The sequence below is a fragment of the Cryptotermes secundus genome, unplaced genomic scaffold (assembly GCF_002891405.2).
Source record: "Cryptotermes secundus unplaced genomic scaffold, Csec_1.0 scaffold395, whole genome shotgun sequence".
In the NCBI taxonomy this organism is placed as follows: Eukaryota; Metazoa; Arthropoda; class Insecta; order Blattodea; family Kalotermitidae; genus Cryptotermes; species Cryptotermes secundus.
Window position 1 is genome coordinate 1,549,075 of NW_019742967.1, and position 15,298 is coordinate 1,564,372.

General features: G+C 43.5%; 1 protein-coding gene across 1 annotated transcript in view; it reads left to right on the forward strand.

Annotated features, from left to right (window-relative positions):
- The window catches only part of LOC111873506 (inhibin beta chain), a 32,679-nt gene extending 18,664 nt beyond the window's left edge, over positions 1 to 14,015 (forward strand). The window contains exons 2-3 of the mRNA XM_023868278.2: positions 8,770 to 8,999; positions 10,853 to 14,015. Of these exons, the coding sequence (XP_023724046.1) occupies positions 8,770 to 8,999; positions 10,853 to 11,464 (842 nt within the window). The 3' untranslated portion in view covers positions 11,465 to 14,015. The remainder of the gene's footprint in view (positions 1 to 8,769; positions 9,000 to 10,852) is intronic.
- Positions 14,016 to 15,298: the final 1,283 nt, after the last annotated feature.

Sequence of the window (15,298 nt, forward strand, 5' to 3'; positions counted from 1 at the left end):
AAGATCCACAATCTAATTACTTCTATTTGGCACAAGGAAAAATTGCCTGATCAGTGGAAGGAGTCTTTTATTGTACCAGTTCACAAGAAGTGTGATAAAACTGACTGTAGTAATTATCGAGGGATATCACTGCTATCAACTTCATACAAAATTTTGTCCAATATTCTTCTTTCAAGGTTAAGTCCATATATAGATGAAATTATTGGGGATCATCAGTGTGGGTTTCGACGTAACAGATCAACTACAGATCAGATCTTTTGCATTCGTCAGATATTGGAGAAAAAAATGGGAGTACGATGAGACAGTACATCAGCTATTCATAGACTTCAAGAAAGTCTATGATTCAGTTAGGAGGGAACTATTGTACAATATTCTAATAGCGTTTGGGATACCCCTGAAACTAGCTAGGTTGATTAAAATGTGTTTACACGAAACGTATATTAAAATCCGTGTAGGCAAATATTTGTCTGATTATTTCCCTATCCAGAATGGTCTAAAACAAGGAGATGCTTTATCGGCACTCCCTTACAACTTTGCTTTGGAATATGCCATTAGGAAGGTCCAGGAAACCAGGTGGGACTGAAATTAAACGGGACACATCGGCTGTTTGTTTATGCTGATGATGTGAATCTACTGGGTGATAATGCAGATACCATAAAGAAAAACACACGAACTTTAATTGGCGCAAGTAAAGAGGTTGGTCTGGAAGTAAACACAGAGAAAACTAAGTACATGTTGCTGTCTCGTCACCAAAATGCAGGGCAAAATCATGACATAAAGATAGGTAACTGATGTTTTGAAAATGTGGCACAGCTCAGATATTTGGGAACAACGATAACAGATCGAAACCTGATTCAGGAGGAAATTAAGAGGTGATTGAACTCGGGTAAGCTTGCTACCGTTCAGTCCAGAACCTTTTGTCTTCTCGTCTGTAGTCCAAAAACGTAAAAATTAGAATACACAAAACTATAATTTTGCCTGTGGTTCTGTATGGGTGTGAAACTTGGTCTCTGACATTAAGGGAGGAACATAGACTGAGGGTGTTTGAGAACAGGGTGTTGAGGAGAATATTTGGACCGAAGAGGGATGAAGTGGCGGGAGGTTGGAGGAAACTGCATAATGAGGAGCTTCATAACTTGTACTCTTCTCCAAGTATAATTAGAATGACCAAGTCACGGAGGGTGAGATGGGCATGGCATGCAGCACGAATGGGGGAGAACATGAATGCGTATGGGATATTGGTGGGAAAGCCAGCTGGAAAAGACCACTGGGAAGACCAAGGCATAGGTGGATGGGCAATATTAAAATGGATCTTAGAGAGACAGGATAGGGTGGGTATGGACTGGATTTATATGGCTCAGGATAGGGACCAATGGAGCGCTCTTGTGAACACGGTAATGAACCTTCGGGTTCCATAAAATGCTGAGAAATCCTTGAGTAGCTGCAGAATTGGCAGCTCCTCCAGAAGGGCTCAGTTCCATGGTAAGTAAGTAAGTAAGTAAATAAGTGGTAGAGATGAGAAGTACAGAACCCAAAGAGAAGCGACCATTGTTAGACCTCAGCATAGATGACGGAATAATATTAAAATACATTGGAAGACAAGTTAGGGTGTTGACTGGATTCTTTTGGACAGGGTCCAGTGGTGGGCTTTTGTGAACACGGCAATGAACCTTCACGTTTCATGAAAGTCGTGAAAATCCTTGACCAGCTGTGCGACTGTCCCTCCGTGGAGTTAAGAGCCGTTGATAAGTGGATTGCGTGGGCCCGTACCCGCAAGGAGAGGTTTGTGGGGCTTACACCCACCGGGAGGGATCCTCACAGCCTCAACTGCACAGGGAAAGTTAGGCACTGCATTGTCGGTGTGTAGAGGGCGGTTTGCGGGCAGGAGTAACATTGCAAATGTTCGGCGCAGTAACGCTTGGGACAGGGGCGGGCTTGGTCACACTGGCTGCATCACAATATATCCACGTAAATAAACGCGAATATTTAAATAACCATTGCCAATTAACTTTCTGTCAGTGATGACTGTCTACAGAAATGTTTTTTTTATTAATCTGTACGTCGTGAGAAAACTCCTTGATAAAGAGTAACTTCTTCATGTCCGGCATCGCAATGGCCACCTCTCGAGAGATGGGAAAAGCGAGACAACTGTAATGCGTGTAGCCTATCTGTCGGCAGTTACCGTCTGTCAGTACGAATTTCCAGTCACTCAAGGTTGCTGAGTGCTCTTATGCTTCCTATACAATTCATGCTAAACCCTTTAAGACGTGATGATATTTATAAATTCAGTCCGTACCTCACAGGAAACACACTCCGTCCCCAAAACAACCTGTTAATGCTGTTTAGGGAAACAGTCGCTGTTTATTGTGAGAACCATACGGAACACACAGATACATTGTGTGGGCAGAATATATAGCAATTCAGTCCGCACCTCACAGGAAACACACTCCATCTCAATAATAAAACCCAGCAAGTTAATGCTGTTTATTGTGAGAACCATACGGAACACACAGATACATTGTGTGGGCAGAATATATAGCAATTCAGTCCGCACCTCACAGGAAACACACTCCATCTCAATAATAAAACCCAGCAAGTTAATGCTGTTTATTGTGAGAACCATACGGAACACACAGATACACTGTGTGAGTAAAGTGTAGAATTTCTGAATGGTAAAGCAGGTGGTACATATAGCTGTTGGCGGAACCAATCAGCAGCGCGACCCGCCTCACATGACTGCTGTCGCCAGCTACAACAATGAATCGCGACTTGTGCCGCTCTTGCGCTCCTTGCCTCAGTTGCATGCTGCCAGATATGTTTATTTGTTCTGTTTCGTCTTCCATCTTATTGTGCACTTTGTTAAATGGCGGAAAGAAGAGAGCCACGCAGCGGGTCGCGACGTAACGCGATACAAGTCACTTCATTCAGCAGACCCCGCATTGTAATATATTGCGGGGTCTGAGATCGAGTGTTGCCGAAGTAGGCCGTTACAGCAGTGAGTACTGAGGTGGTAGCACCGTGCGGTCTGGCTGCCAGCCATTCGGAGTTACCTCCATCTTCAGGGCCGATCCTCAATGTGAAGGCACTGTGTTTCTCGGAGACGTCAGTACTGGCGGAGACCGCAGTCTGAACGGTGTGGGGTGTGATACCGTTTAGTCTGGTAGTAGTTAGGCGGCTTTTCGAAGGAACACGTTGCCTTCATCTTCAGGCTAGAAGATAAACCGACAAAGTCAAGCAGCAGATGAAAGCAATGCAGTAACTTATACCGGACTACAGGGTGTCACATCCCAGGAGACAGCACCTTCATAATAGCGGCTGTGTCAATGGATCGAACCCCGAGCGCACTGGGTGGGTACAGAGTGTCTATATTTGCACAGATGTTTCCAGTAAGCAGAAAGCCCATCTCCAGGATCCATGTTTCGTGTCTTAGTACTGTAACGTCTGCACACCCGCATCGTCACAATACTCATGTGGCACAGTTCCGGCCCCTGGGGGGCGTCTGCCTCCGTCCTGTCTGAACGGCGGAGACCAGTATGTGTTTTTTTTCCATTGGCGCTACAGCCCTCATTTGGGCCTAGGCCGACCTCCACGAAACTCTCCGTTCACTTCGATTTCACTAGATCTTAGACAAACGGTAGGACTCCTTGGGCGGGTGATCAGCTCGTCGAGAGGCCTCTACCTGTACACAAACACAAAAACGCACACAAACATCCATGCACTGAGCGGGATTCGAACCCACGATCCCGGCTTCCGAGCGAGCGAAGACAGTGCATGCCTTAGACCGCTTGGCTACCGTGACCGGCCCAGTATGTGTTTAGAGGCGTATAAATTCAACCAGAATAAGAGAATGAGTAACTCTTCAGGAAGTTGGTGAAATTCGATTTGAGCCTCATGCAGTAAAAATTGGGGGTTATATTGGGCCCGGTGTGCTCTTTCTTTCGTTTCAAGCACAACACGAGGCAGGCCAACCAGGGCTGTATAAAGTTTCCACAATTATTGATTCGCAATTTATCACAGTTGTTCGTAAGCGTGCTCACGGACGCTATAAATACATTTCATTGAGGACATAGTCACCCTTTCCAGTACTGGGACTTTTGGAGACATATTACAGACGTTACAAATAAACAAAACTATAGTTTTGCCTGTGGTTTTCTATGAGTGTGAAACTTGGTCTCTGACATTAAGGAAGGAACAGAGACTGAGGGTGTTTGAGAACAGGGTGTTGAGGAGGATATTGAACCGAAGAGGGATGAACTGACAAGAAGTTGGAGAAAACTGCATAATGAGGAGCTTCATAACTTGTACTCTTCTCCAAGTATAATTAGAATGATCAGGTCAAGGAGGAGGAGATGGACAGGACGTGTAGCACGCGTGGGGGAGACGAGGAATGCATATAGGATATTTGGTTGGAAAGCCAGAAGGAAAGAGACCATAGGAAGTCCTAGACGTAGGCGGGTGGATGATATTAAGATGGATCTTAGAGAGATAGGCTGGAATGGTATGGACTGGATTGATCTGGCTCAGGATAGAGACCAGTGGAGGTCTTGTGTGAACACGGTAATGAACCTTCGAACTGGATAAAATGTTGGGAAATTCTTGAGTGGCTGCACACTAGTCGACTACTTAAGAAGGGCTCAGTTCCATGGAGTTAGTTATTATGGATGTTGAAAAAATGGAAACAATCCCTCCATAGTTTCGGAGGTCTTCTCGAATTTATTTTTCCTTTTGATTGCTATTTTAAGAGATTTTGAATCCCATCGCAGCATTCCGTATCAGTCAGACTCTGCTGCGTCTGTGTGTAGCGCTCTCATAGTGCGTCCCGCAGCCGTCCCCGGAAGCTGATGTGCGTACCTCAGTCTTCAAGGTGTGACTGTCCGAAACGTCGGTACCGACTCAGTAGAATGTCACGTGGAGCGTTTCAGAATGGTGGCTAAGCCGTGCGTTCAGACCCGTTTGTTTCAGCCCCTAGATGGCCAACCGCGAAATTCAAGACTCCTCCCTCGTAGTTTCGTTTTATTGCGCATTTACGGGAAAGTTTCGGTGGTCCCCTCTGCAGTACAGTCCTCAGGGGTGGGGGGCACTGTGCTAAGTCGGAAGGTCGTGGGTTCGATTCCTGATGAGGTCACTGGATCTTTTAAATTTACCCGGCCTCACTATTGCCCTGGGGTCGACCCAGCCTCTAACAGGAATGAGTACCAGCGTAAGGCTGATAGCCTCATCGCCATCTGTGAGCCGATTGTGAGCAGCCCTATGGGCCTCCACTGGCTGTTAAAGGGATAGCTTCACGTTTCATTCCTGAGGAACTTCGGCGAACTACCAGACTCTACGGCGCTATATCCGAGAAGCTAGTAGTGTTACTTTACGATTTGGTTCGGTCACGTGTCGGTCCTGGTACGTTCGGAGAGACTGCGCATTCCGTTCAAGACGCATCCTGAAGTTAAGGGAGCATGTGACTCATTTATGTGTGTCGGAGGGCGCGGGACAGACAAGGGGTGTGTGCAGGGAGGGGCACTGGACCGGGAACCCCCCCATGAGAGCGCAGTGTTCTCGTGCCAAGGATGTATCAGTATCAGAGCCACTGCGCTGCGCCAGAATGCTGACCTCCACAAAGGAAGTGTCCACATTATTAATTTCTGATTGTACTTGCGCCTCGTGGACTGTGTCACATCTGATACACAGCGACTGTACACCACAGATACCTATAAGCCACTCATGCATTTGTCAGCAGGCGATGTGTATCCAATTGTTGGCATGGAGCCACTCGGCCCATTCTCAAAACCCCGCAATCCTACGACCCGGTCACCCCCTCCCCTTCGTTTCCAAAAACCGGAGATCGCAAAAACTTGTTTGCGCCTTCAGAAGAGAACTGGGCTTGCACCTCAAGAGTAGTCAGTCTGCAGGAGAGGGCGTTCAAGACGTTCCCAATCGTGAACAAAACGCGGGACCAGTATCTTTATGCAACAATGTTACGCCGTATAGTTTGCTATATGTTTATCGACGTTTCGGATGAACCTATTCCTAATCGTTGATAAATAGGAGTATATACCAGGCTGCACGGCGACACGCGCCTCATCCTAGAAGACACAGTCAAGGTGTGAAAACCTCAAGAGTTTGCGCTGTTTCAGAAAGCTTCGAACATCAACCATATTTCATGATTGGGTCATTTTAGGGCCCTTTAAATGTCGCAGACCCTGCAGCATCAAATGGTAAAATTGTATGTAGCTGAATTAGGAATCGGTAAGGAAGCGGCCGTGGCCTAATTTTGGTACCACCCCGGAATTTTCCTGAGGAGACTGAGGTCTCTGTCAAGACATCCGGTGTACCGGCCAGGATTCGAACCGAACACAAGTCTGAAGCGAACCTTTCCGGTTCGACCATGTCACTTCTGACTACCATACAGGGCAGGGCATGGCACGCCAAGGAGAACGGTTGAGGCCAGATCACACCTGCTGTCGTTCGAAGCACGAACTGAGTTCATGAAGCCACAGACAGTAACCACGTGACACAAACGCCGCTTAGGCTTATGGGACCTGAAGGTTCATTACCATGTTCACAAGAATCAGATCCACATTCGTCACATATAAAGCACGCAGGTTTACAGTAAGAACTCGCCAATTCGCGTGCAGCTAAACCAGATGTCGGATAATCCGTATCGAGTTATGTTGTTCACAGTTGAATACAACACATGGCATTTGGGAAGGCAGATGATTCGGACAAAACTTGACGGTTGCTTCAAACTTTCATTGCGTATTACGTTCAAAAACAAGCACAACTTCTGAGTCTTTTGTACTTAATTAATTAAGCACTACTCAATGAAGGCGTATGGGGGAGTGGATGTATAGAACCACGTTTTCTTGACCTCGGCACTAGGTAAGTGGTCAGCTTTACACCCCGGCCGCTCTACCCCCAGAGGAAGAGCCCACGATACCTATCGGATAGGAGGCTGGGTGGGTCCCAGAGGCGGTCTGGACAACATGGAGAAGTAACAATGCTTGCCCTCTCCGGTAGTCGAATTCCGACCCCTCGGCCGTCTAGCCCGTAGCCAGTCGCTATATCGACTGCGCCATGCCGGCCGATCTTCTGAGCATTCTATTGATTAATACATGTATTGTCTTTTTATGATTTGTAAATGAAGTCTGTACAGTGATGTTTTGTTATTTATTTTCATGAGCACTGCTTATGCCATTAAATTCCCCATTTGTTTGTGTTCTGCGTTCCCCTGTCTTTCAGGGCTACCTTTGCTTCACTAATCCGGACTGTCGAGAGTTTACTGTAGTTTGAGGATACTATTGAGCGCCTTAGCTGAACTGCACCATCAGTCCTACAGTCGCAGTGACCCGGTGCCATGAGGCGACCGCAAGCACTATGCAACCGGTTATGGTCGCCCAGCCACCGCACCGGAGATGCAGAGAAACAGGGGCAGGAACGGATGATAACATTGATTAAAACATTTTCAAAGCCTTCCATGTTGAATAAATCACGAAACAAATGACGGTCACTCAGTGTGTTGGCCTGCACGTGTCACTTTAAGTATAACTAAAATGTTAAAGTTGACCGAAGTTCTCGCAATTTTAAAACGAGCATCGTTAAAATGCCTGTCGTCATAAAAGCGCTTGCATAGTACAGAGAGGAAATGCAGCTTGGGCCCCGTCGGCTGTTGCGTGCAGCATGTCGTAAAGGCAGCAGTAAACTGCGCTGCAAGTAATTGTCCCCCATATCGTAAAAGTGCCATGGCTTGCTCGGACAGCGGAAGGCATGAAGTTGGTGATTTTAACAGATTCTGCACGGAAGGAACATGAACAACTGACCCCGGCATGTCTGTCTGTCTGTGGTATCTCAAACAACATCGTTGACATTAAAAACTGCTGAGGAGGACCTGGCACAGGCATGTGCTGTGTTCACACCGTTTTCCTAACATTTTCTACCCATCTTGGTCTTTCAATATCTTCAGGCGGCATGACACAAAAATGTGCGGACGTACAACGGTCTGAGGGTTCCCGCTTTACGAATTTTCAGACTTGGGGCTCGAAACCCGAACTTTGGGTCACCGCCATGTTGTAACGTGGTTCGAATCCAAATATTAACTGGCTTCTCATACTTGTAATTTTTCATTTTGCGACGCTGGAAGGAAGCGATCGCTAATACCCCAGCATTCGCCTGAAGGTACTGAGGAAAACCACGAAATATCAGTATAGCCGGTGCCCCAACTGAGTTCCAACCGAGCAGGTCTCGAATACGTGTGTAGAGTGTTACCGCCACTCTAACCCGTTCGGCTTCCGTAAATCGATATGGAGTTTCCAGAGTCGCGTTTCACATCATCACATCTATTTGGCTAGGAGTTGCCCGCTGTGTGTGGTAGCCATACTCTTGCTCAGCTGTAGCCAGTTGCATCACTGCCGGAACATGAATCACCCTCGATGTGCTGTTTCGTCAATGTTTCGCCTGTCTCTCACCGCCGCTTGTGCTCCTGCGTTTACTATGCGGTGGCCTGGTGATATCTGTTAGAGAAAAACGTTGAACATAATCTTATAGACTGAAGTCACAATAGCTCTAATCACTAAATGGGCCTACAACTTAATCGTTCCGAAGGAATCGTCACTTCCAGAACCTTTGCTTTATGTTGAGGGTTACCATTTGTCGGCCATCTGCGTTTGCTACATGCACGACCTGTGAGTGATTTAGTAATGGGAGCAGTTTACGATTATGCAACTTCTGAGACGTCGATAGTAAATTTAAACTGTGTATAACCAAACATTCCGTTGTCCATAGGTCACACACTGAACGGGCAGCCACTCCTGGAGTTTGCGCATGCGCAGGATCTGGGTGGCGGCGCCGGAACCGAACTGCGGGTGAAAGCTGCGACACTGTGGGTCAGAGTGGACTTCCGGTCGCCTCTGCACCGCGCGTTTAGACACAATGTGCCGGATAAGAACCTCACCCTGTGGATCTTCACCGTCACACAGCAACTGCAGACGAATACCACACACTTAAGTGGTAAGGTATGTTGTTGCAGTGTCGGGATCTTTTACACTTCTACTGAAACAGTTGTCTGCTGGAGATGGCAGCTCACACATCCGTCCCTCTCTTCAGAACGGTCTTCCAGGACACGCAGTTTGTGGGTCTGTTGGCGGAGAGCCATGCTAGTCTTTCGATCGTCAGTTTTTTTGTCGAATAGAGTCATTTAACAACAGACCCATATTCTCACATTCCAAAATGATGCATTTCGTTTGTGCTTCGGTTTAGTTTTCTGTATGTCGGGATGCTTTCAGCGGGCTCACGAACTTTCCGTTAAGAGATCAGCTCGTCGCGACGGCGTCATACTGAGGTGCTCAGTTCTTAGTACGCTTACCCTCCAGCCTCGAGTGAGTATTGAGAATGTATCTAGCTGCAGCTGTTTTACCGACAAGACCATCGTCATGTAACAGGATGAACGGAATGAATGCATGAACTCGATTATTTGCATGAATGTAAACATGATGAAAAGGCCTCAAACTTTATACCTGAGACAGTTTACTGAAGATGGTCCATTTTTATGCAGTTTTTTCGGGTTGTACTTGTAAGAGCTGGCAGTTACAGACTCTCCACTGGTTGCGTGCAAATATTTTACGATTCTTTTCCCACAGAATCCTTATGCTCGTGTGAGCATTTTGTTTTGTTCGTGTAACGAATTCTTGATGAGTTTTGCAGCTCTACAGTGTATTGTGCACCTATGCAAGTAGCCATGGTTTGCTCACATTGCCGTGCCTCTAACAAAATGCGTGCGGCAGAGAAGCTGACAGTAGTTTTATGGAGCATCAGGGTTGACTTTCATGATCGCAAGAGACCGCCACTGGACCCAAGACTGAGCCAGATGAATCCAGTCCGTCCCTTCTTAGTTTCTTAACATCTGTCATAACGCCATCCTTTTCCTTTCTGCGACCGGGTCTCCCTTGTTTTCTAGCCAACGGTTTGTGTCTATGCTCTGCGTGCTACGTGCCCATTTATTTGAGACTATGAGTCGGTATCCAGCAAGTTTACAAATTGTGGCACTGGGTCAGTGTGGTGCAGGTCAGTTACAGTGTCCCCTGATCGTGCTGTATCTCTGCAATATATACACAGTCTGAACTGTATAAACATATGAGGCAAGTACATATATGTGATTTTGTGAGGCTAACAGACACTGCCAGTTTTATTGGTCTTCTTTTGTTCTGAAACATCTCAACATCTTTATGAGTCACGATTTCCACTATACAAACTTGATATTAGAGATATTGCAACACATAAAAACCCGCATAATTACTTCTGTAAAAGAGAATACGGGGTTCGTTTTATTCTGAATGACTAACCCGTCAGTAGCTAATACGAAGTTTCCCTCAAGCTCCAGTTTTTAGATTACAGTTTCCTTTATTAACTGTTTGTAAGCCAATGTGCAGTATTTTGCTGTTGCTGTGTGGCCAGTGTTTGTTCAGCACCAAATTAAAATGTTATTTTGTACATTCGCCACTGATACATATTTTTTATACTGCTGAAATGTAACAGATATTCAGGTTGGAAAGGTTGTGTTTAGCAAAGAGAACTTTTCTCATTGGACATATATCAGTGTAGCTGTCGTTCCTCATATATTCAGCGAAAACAGACGTTAATAAATGTCAGAGCGAATTATATTTACTGGGAAGCCATTAAAATTTCTGTCTTTTTTTTTTTTTCATTTGTAAGGCATTCATACGCTTACCATGCTGTAAAACTCTCTGGTCAAATTTGTTTTATCATAACCCAGAATCATTGCTAAGAGAAACTGGTTAGTGGAAACCCTCGGTTAAGCAGTGAGTGACTGGAGCACAATACAGCTACATTTCTTATGTTGTGTCCGCAGGAATTTGATGAGTATACAGAGATGGCTGCTTCCCTGCCGGTGTCACTGTCCATGCTGGGCTGGCAAAAATTTGACCTGACAGCCACCGTCCGTAACTGGTACTCGTCTGGCACAGCTGCAAGAGAGCGCCTGCGATTGTTGGTGGACTGCTCAGGGTGCGGTGACCTCGTCGAAGCTGTCCTGTTCCGCACAGAAAAGAAGGACCCACAGCGACCGTTCCTTGTTGTACACACTGACCCGACGATCATCAGGAGAGTGCGTCGCCGAGCACTAGACTGCTCTGGGGCACTGAAAGGGCAGTGCTGTAAGCAGAGGTTCTTTGTCAGCTTCAAGCAGCTTGGTTGGGAAGACTGGATCATAGCTCCTAGTGGTTACTACGCCAACTACTGCCAAGGAAACTGCGGGGGTGCCCACCGAACGCCTGACACCTTTCTTAACTACTACACCCATGTCATGGAGGAGTACCGCAAGTTGGACCACCCAACAGGCATGCAGCCATGCTGTGCGCCTGTCAAATTCTCCTCTATGTCCCTCATATACTTTGGACCAGATAGCAACATTATTAAAAGAGACCTGCCTAAAATGGTAGTCGATGAATGTGGATGCCCTTAGAATGCGATGTAGAATATTCACTTGGTTGTCCCTTCTTTTGGTAATGTTGAATTTTCGGGTAACAAATTAGCGTGAGTTCTGAAGTGCGATTATCATGCTGTGCTTGAGATATCAATGCCATCTTGCAATTATAACAAATATTATTTTAAAATGTATGCGTTGCTCAATTTTTCCTATAACAATATGTTGTAAAATCTTTTATTATTGATTTTTGTAAGAAAATATTTTCGTGCCCAAAGAACTTCTTGTGTTTTAAACATAAAAATGGAAAGAAGAATTCTGTCATCACCATCTCCAACCTTAACTTGAGATTGAATGACAGCTACAATTTGGAGCGCTACTTATTCCTAGTCAAATTCCATGTTGTAGAGAACGTGATTTCATATATTTTCATGCAATTATGTTTTGTGGTATGTACATACTCGTATACTGCTGATTCATTGCAACGTTACATCAGAAAATTTGAGAGAGTTCAGTTCATTTCCAGCAGAATGATCTAGATGAAGGCCTGCTGTCTGGGTAATTTAGGTGAGAAAGAACACAAGTGCCCACAATTACCGTATGGGAAGACTGTTCCCTGGTAACTAACATCTACACCCAACTGGAATACAAATGTTTGTCTGTGTGGACTGTGATCCGTCTTTTAATGATAACAAAGGATATGTTTCCTCTGTCACTGCCTCCGAATAAATTTGATGGATTGTGTGAAGTATGACATTTCAGGAGAAAACGTCCCATATAAATAAACAAATAAATAAATAAATAAATAAATAATACAAGAAAAGAAAAAGAGGCTGAAATTGTTATATAGGTTAAAAACACGGAAATTTAAAACATGAAAATTGTGATGAACTCCTGACAAGTTCATTCATAGTAAAACATAGCAAATTAATCTACATAATTTATATATGTTTTAAAGGGCTGGCCAAGATGGATCTATTTGAAATAGTTTCTTCTCCACTATATTTCAATATTTATTCAGAGAAACAGATGCAGTTGTGTCTCAATATTATTAACAGTTCAATAATGAGGCATGAAGTGAAGAAGTGCCGATGTGAAGTTCCAGTGATATTTAGTATTTAAGTTTATGCAAATAAAATGGGAGCATTCTGTGACTAAAGAGTGTCTTCATTGAGACGAACTTGACAATAAGAATTGACTAATGTAAATGTATATAGGGTTTCAAATACATTGACTGTGCTTCAATTGTTTGAAAGACAATTATCCAGCTGTGGGATGAAAGTAAAGCAGTTGGTGTCGTGTTGCAAGTACAAAGACTATGGATGTTCACCTTTCTCTGAACCATTAAAATAATTCCACCATGGAATATCATATTTGTTCCACACTAATAGAGTACATTCACACTCACTCAAACTTGGTCAGATAGTTGGTTTCCATTTAATGTTTATTATGTATGTTCGTTTCAGTTGCAGCTTTTTAGATGTTAGGTCAAAAAGTTCATCATTTTGGTCACTCGGCTTCATATATTAATGCAAATGTCGTTACACACAGTCGGTAGTCAGCTTACACGCAGATGATGTGTAAGTGGCTTTCTCTATAAAATGTATAATTATTTTTGTGCATTACAAATTTTTATAAATGTGATGTGTTATATATAGATATTTTATATAAGACTTGAAGAATTTTTGGCGACTAAAAGTGTTAAAATGTGCTTGGGTCATCAGCTGCATAAATTTTGATTAATAAAAGTCCAAGATCAGGTAACAGCTGTAAGAGCTGTTAGTAGAAAATCCCTTGGGGCCTTGCCTTCATGAAGTCATAGTGCTTGGAATGAAGTATAAATATCGGACACTTGTAATTTGAATTGTTGTGACAGATTTTATCAGTGCATAGCTTTCCAATTTCTTGCATATATGGGAACCCCTATCACGTGTTTCTTTCTTCAGAGGAGCAAAATATTTGCTTGTCAACCCCAATTTAAAATTTGTTGTGCTCGTCTCTGTTGCTCATGTTTCTTTCAGTGGATGTGTTTTGTATTGTGTCCCAAAATGACTTCAGAGAATGAAATAATGCCATGTTACTGGAGAGGCAGAACCCTCTAAATAGAAATTTCTCAGTGATATAATATTTGTATAAGGTGGGGCTTGTGTGACAGGAGTTCACCTGCTCCCTTACATGTTAAATTCATTATTCCCACTGATACATTTGTTCTGGATATGAGAAATTATAATTAATTGTCACTACTCAGTTTCACCACACCCAATGTAACAAAATGTTAGTTGTTATGTTTAAGTGTCCTCTGTTTAATTGTATTTTTAAAGTAACATATTACAGTAACTTGCATGAGGAGCAGAAAGAATAGAAGTTGCCAGTGACAGTTAAGGAGAATATTCTTTTGCAGACTGAATCATGGTGATGGTGTTAATATTGTCAGAGAGTATGGCTTCAGTTGTAATTGCAAATACTCAGATGCCAGTGAAGCCCACAGCTGGATATTTGTATGTAAAGTAAGAGTTTTGGCTTCCTGCAGAACAAGGTCTGAGCTCGGTGCTGTGACAACCATTACATGATCTTAATATATGACATTATACACAAGTATACAAATGTTTTCAATACCCTTACCAAATTCCCTTGTCCATTCGCAAGTTTCACCGTGTTCAGGGATAACTGGCAGCCTCATAAGTAGGGCTCGGATTTCTATGGCCTAAAAACTTTGAAAATTGCATGCCTTTATGCCCTAAAAATGGCAAAATATGACAGAATGGCTGACAAAAAATAAGTAAATATTTAACAAAAATTCCTAAGAATGGCAATTTATTAAGAAGTTTACAAAGTTATTTTGTTCTGAATAAATATCTTTAAGCTCTGAAGCATTGATCACAGCACATTGCTGACCCCATTAAGAAAAGCTGAATGGCGTTTCATTGAAAAGTGTACAAAGTTATTTTTTCTGAATAAATGTCTTTAAGCCGTGAACACAACACAACACAATGCTGACCCTGTAAAGAGAAAACACGAACGAAAGTATTGTTTATTTTAGCGTGAAAAGTAAATTGAAGTGTGCTAATTGTTGCAGGTAAATAATTTGTACGGTACCTTAATCTTCCTTTTCAGTAGAGTTGCACTGAATGACATTCTCTCGTTCTACCTTATTTGGCCACAGCAAATTCATCGCATTGTCGAAAACAACAGCAATGGAAGAATTATTCACTTTTTCCAACACCTCACATGCCAATAGGAATATATCTCGAGGCTGGTCATCTTTCAGTATATCAACAACAACATTCACTACAAATCTACCACTTACGTCGGTAGTTTCGTCGATACCCACCCATATTTTATTATTCCCGACACAGTTTCTTATTTTATTGATGGTAACATCGTAGCAGGAAGTGAGATAGTTCTTTCTTAATGTGGATTCGGTCGGAATGGGATGAGTTGTATATTTTCCGAGGAAGTTTCGGAAACTAGATGTATCTACTTTATGTAATGGAATATTTCATGAAACCATCATAGTACAAAGAACCTTTGAAAACTCGGAGGCATTTCATGATTTCGGTGAACTGAAGAATGTCTTTTCAATGAAAAATCGCTGTCTACTTTCCGTGGTAATTTCACTGTTTACACAGCTTCTATGTTTAGCTGTATTGCAGTGTTGTTGCACCATAAAACGTTTGTCTGCCGTAACTTTCACTTCACACATTTTGCAAAATAAAATTTCTCCGTCAGTACTAAAATATTTGTCACCAAACTCTTTAATAAAACCACGCAACCTCACGCTATTAGAGCACTTGACTTTAGGCATCTTGAAACTATACCGAACAACTGAAGTTATGAATACAGTACTGTATTGGACGGGTTTCGGGGAGAGGG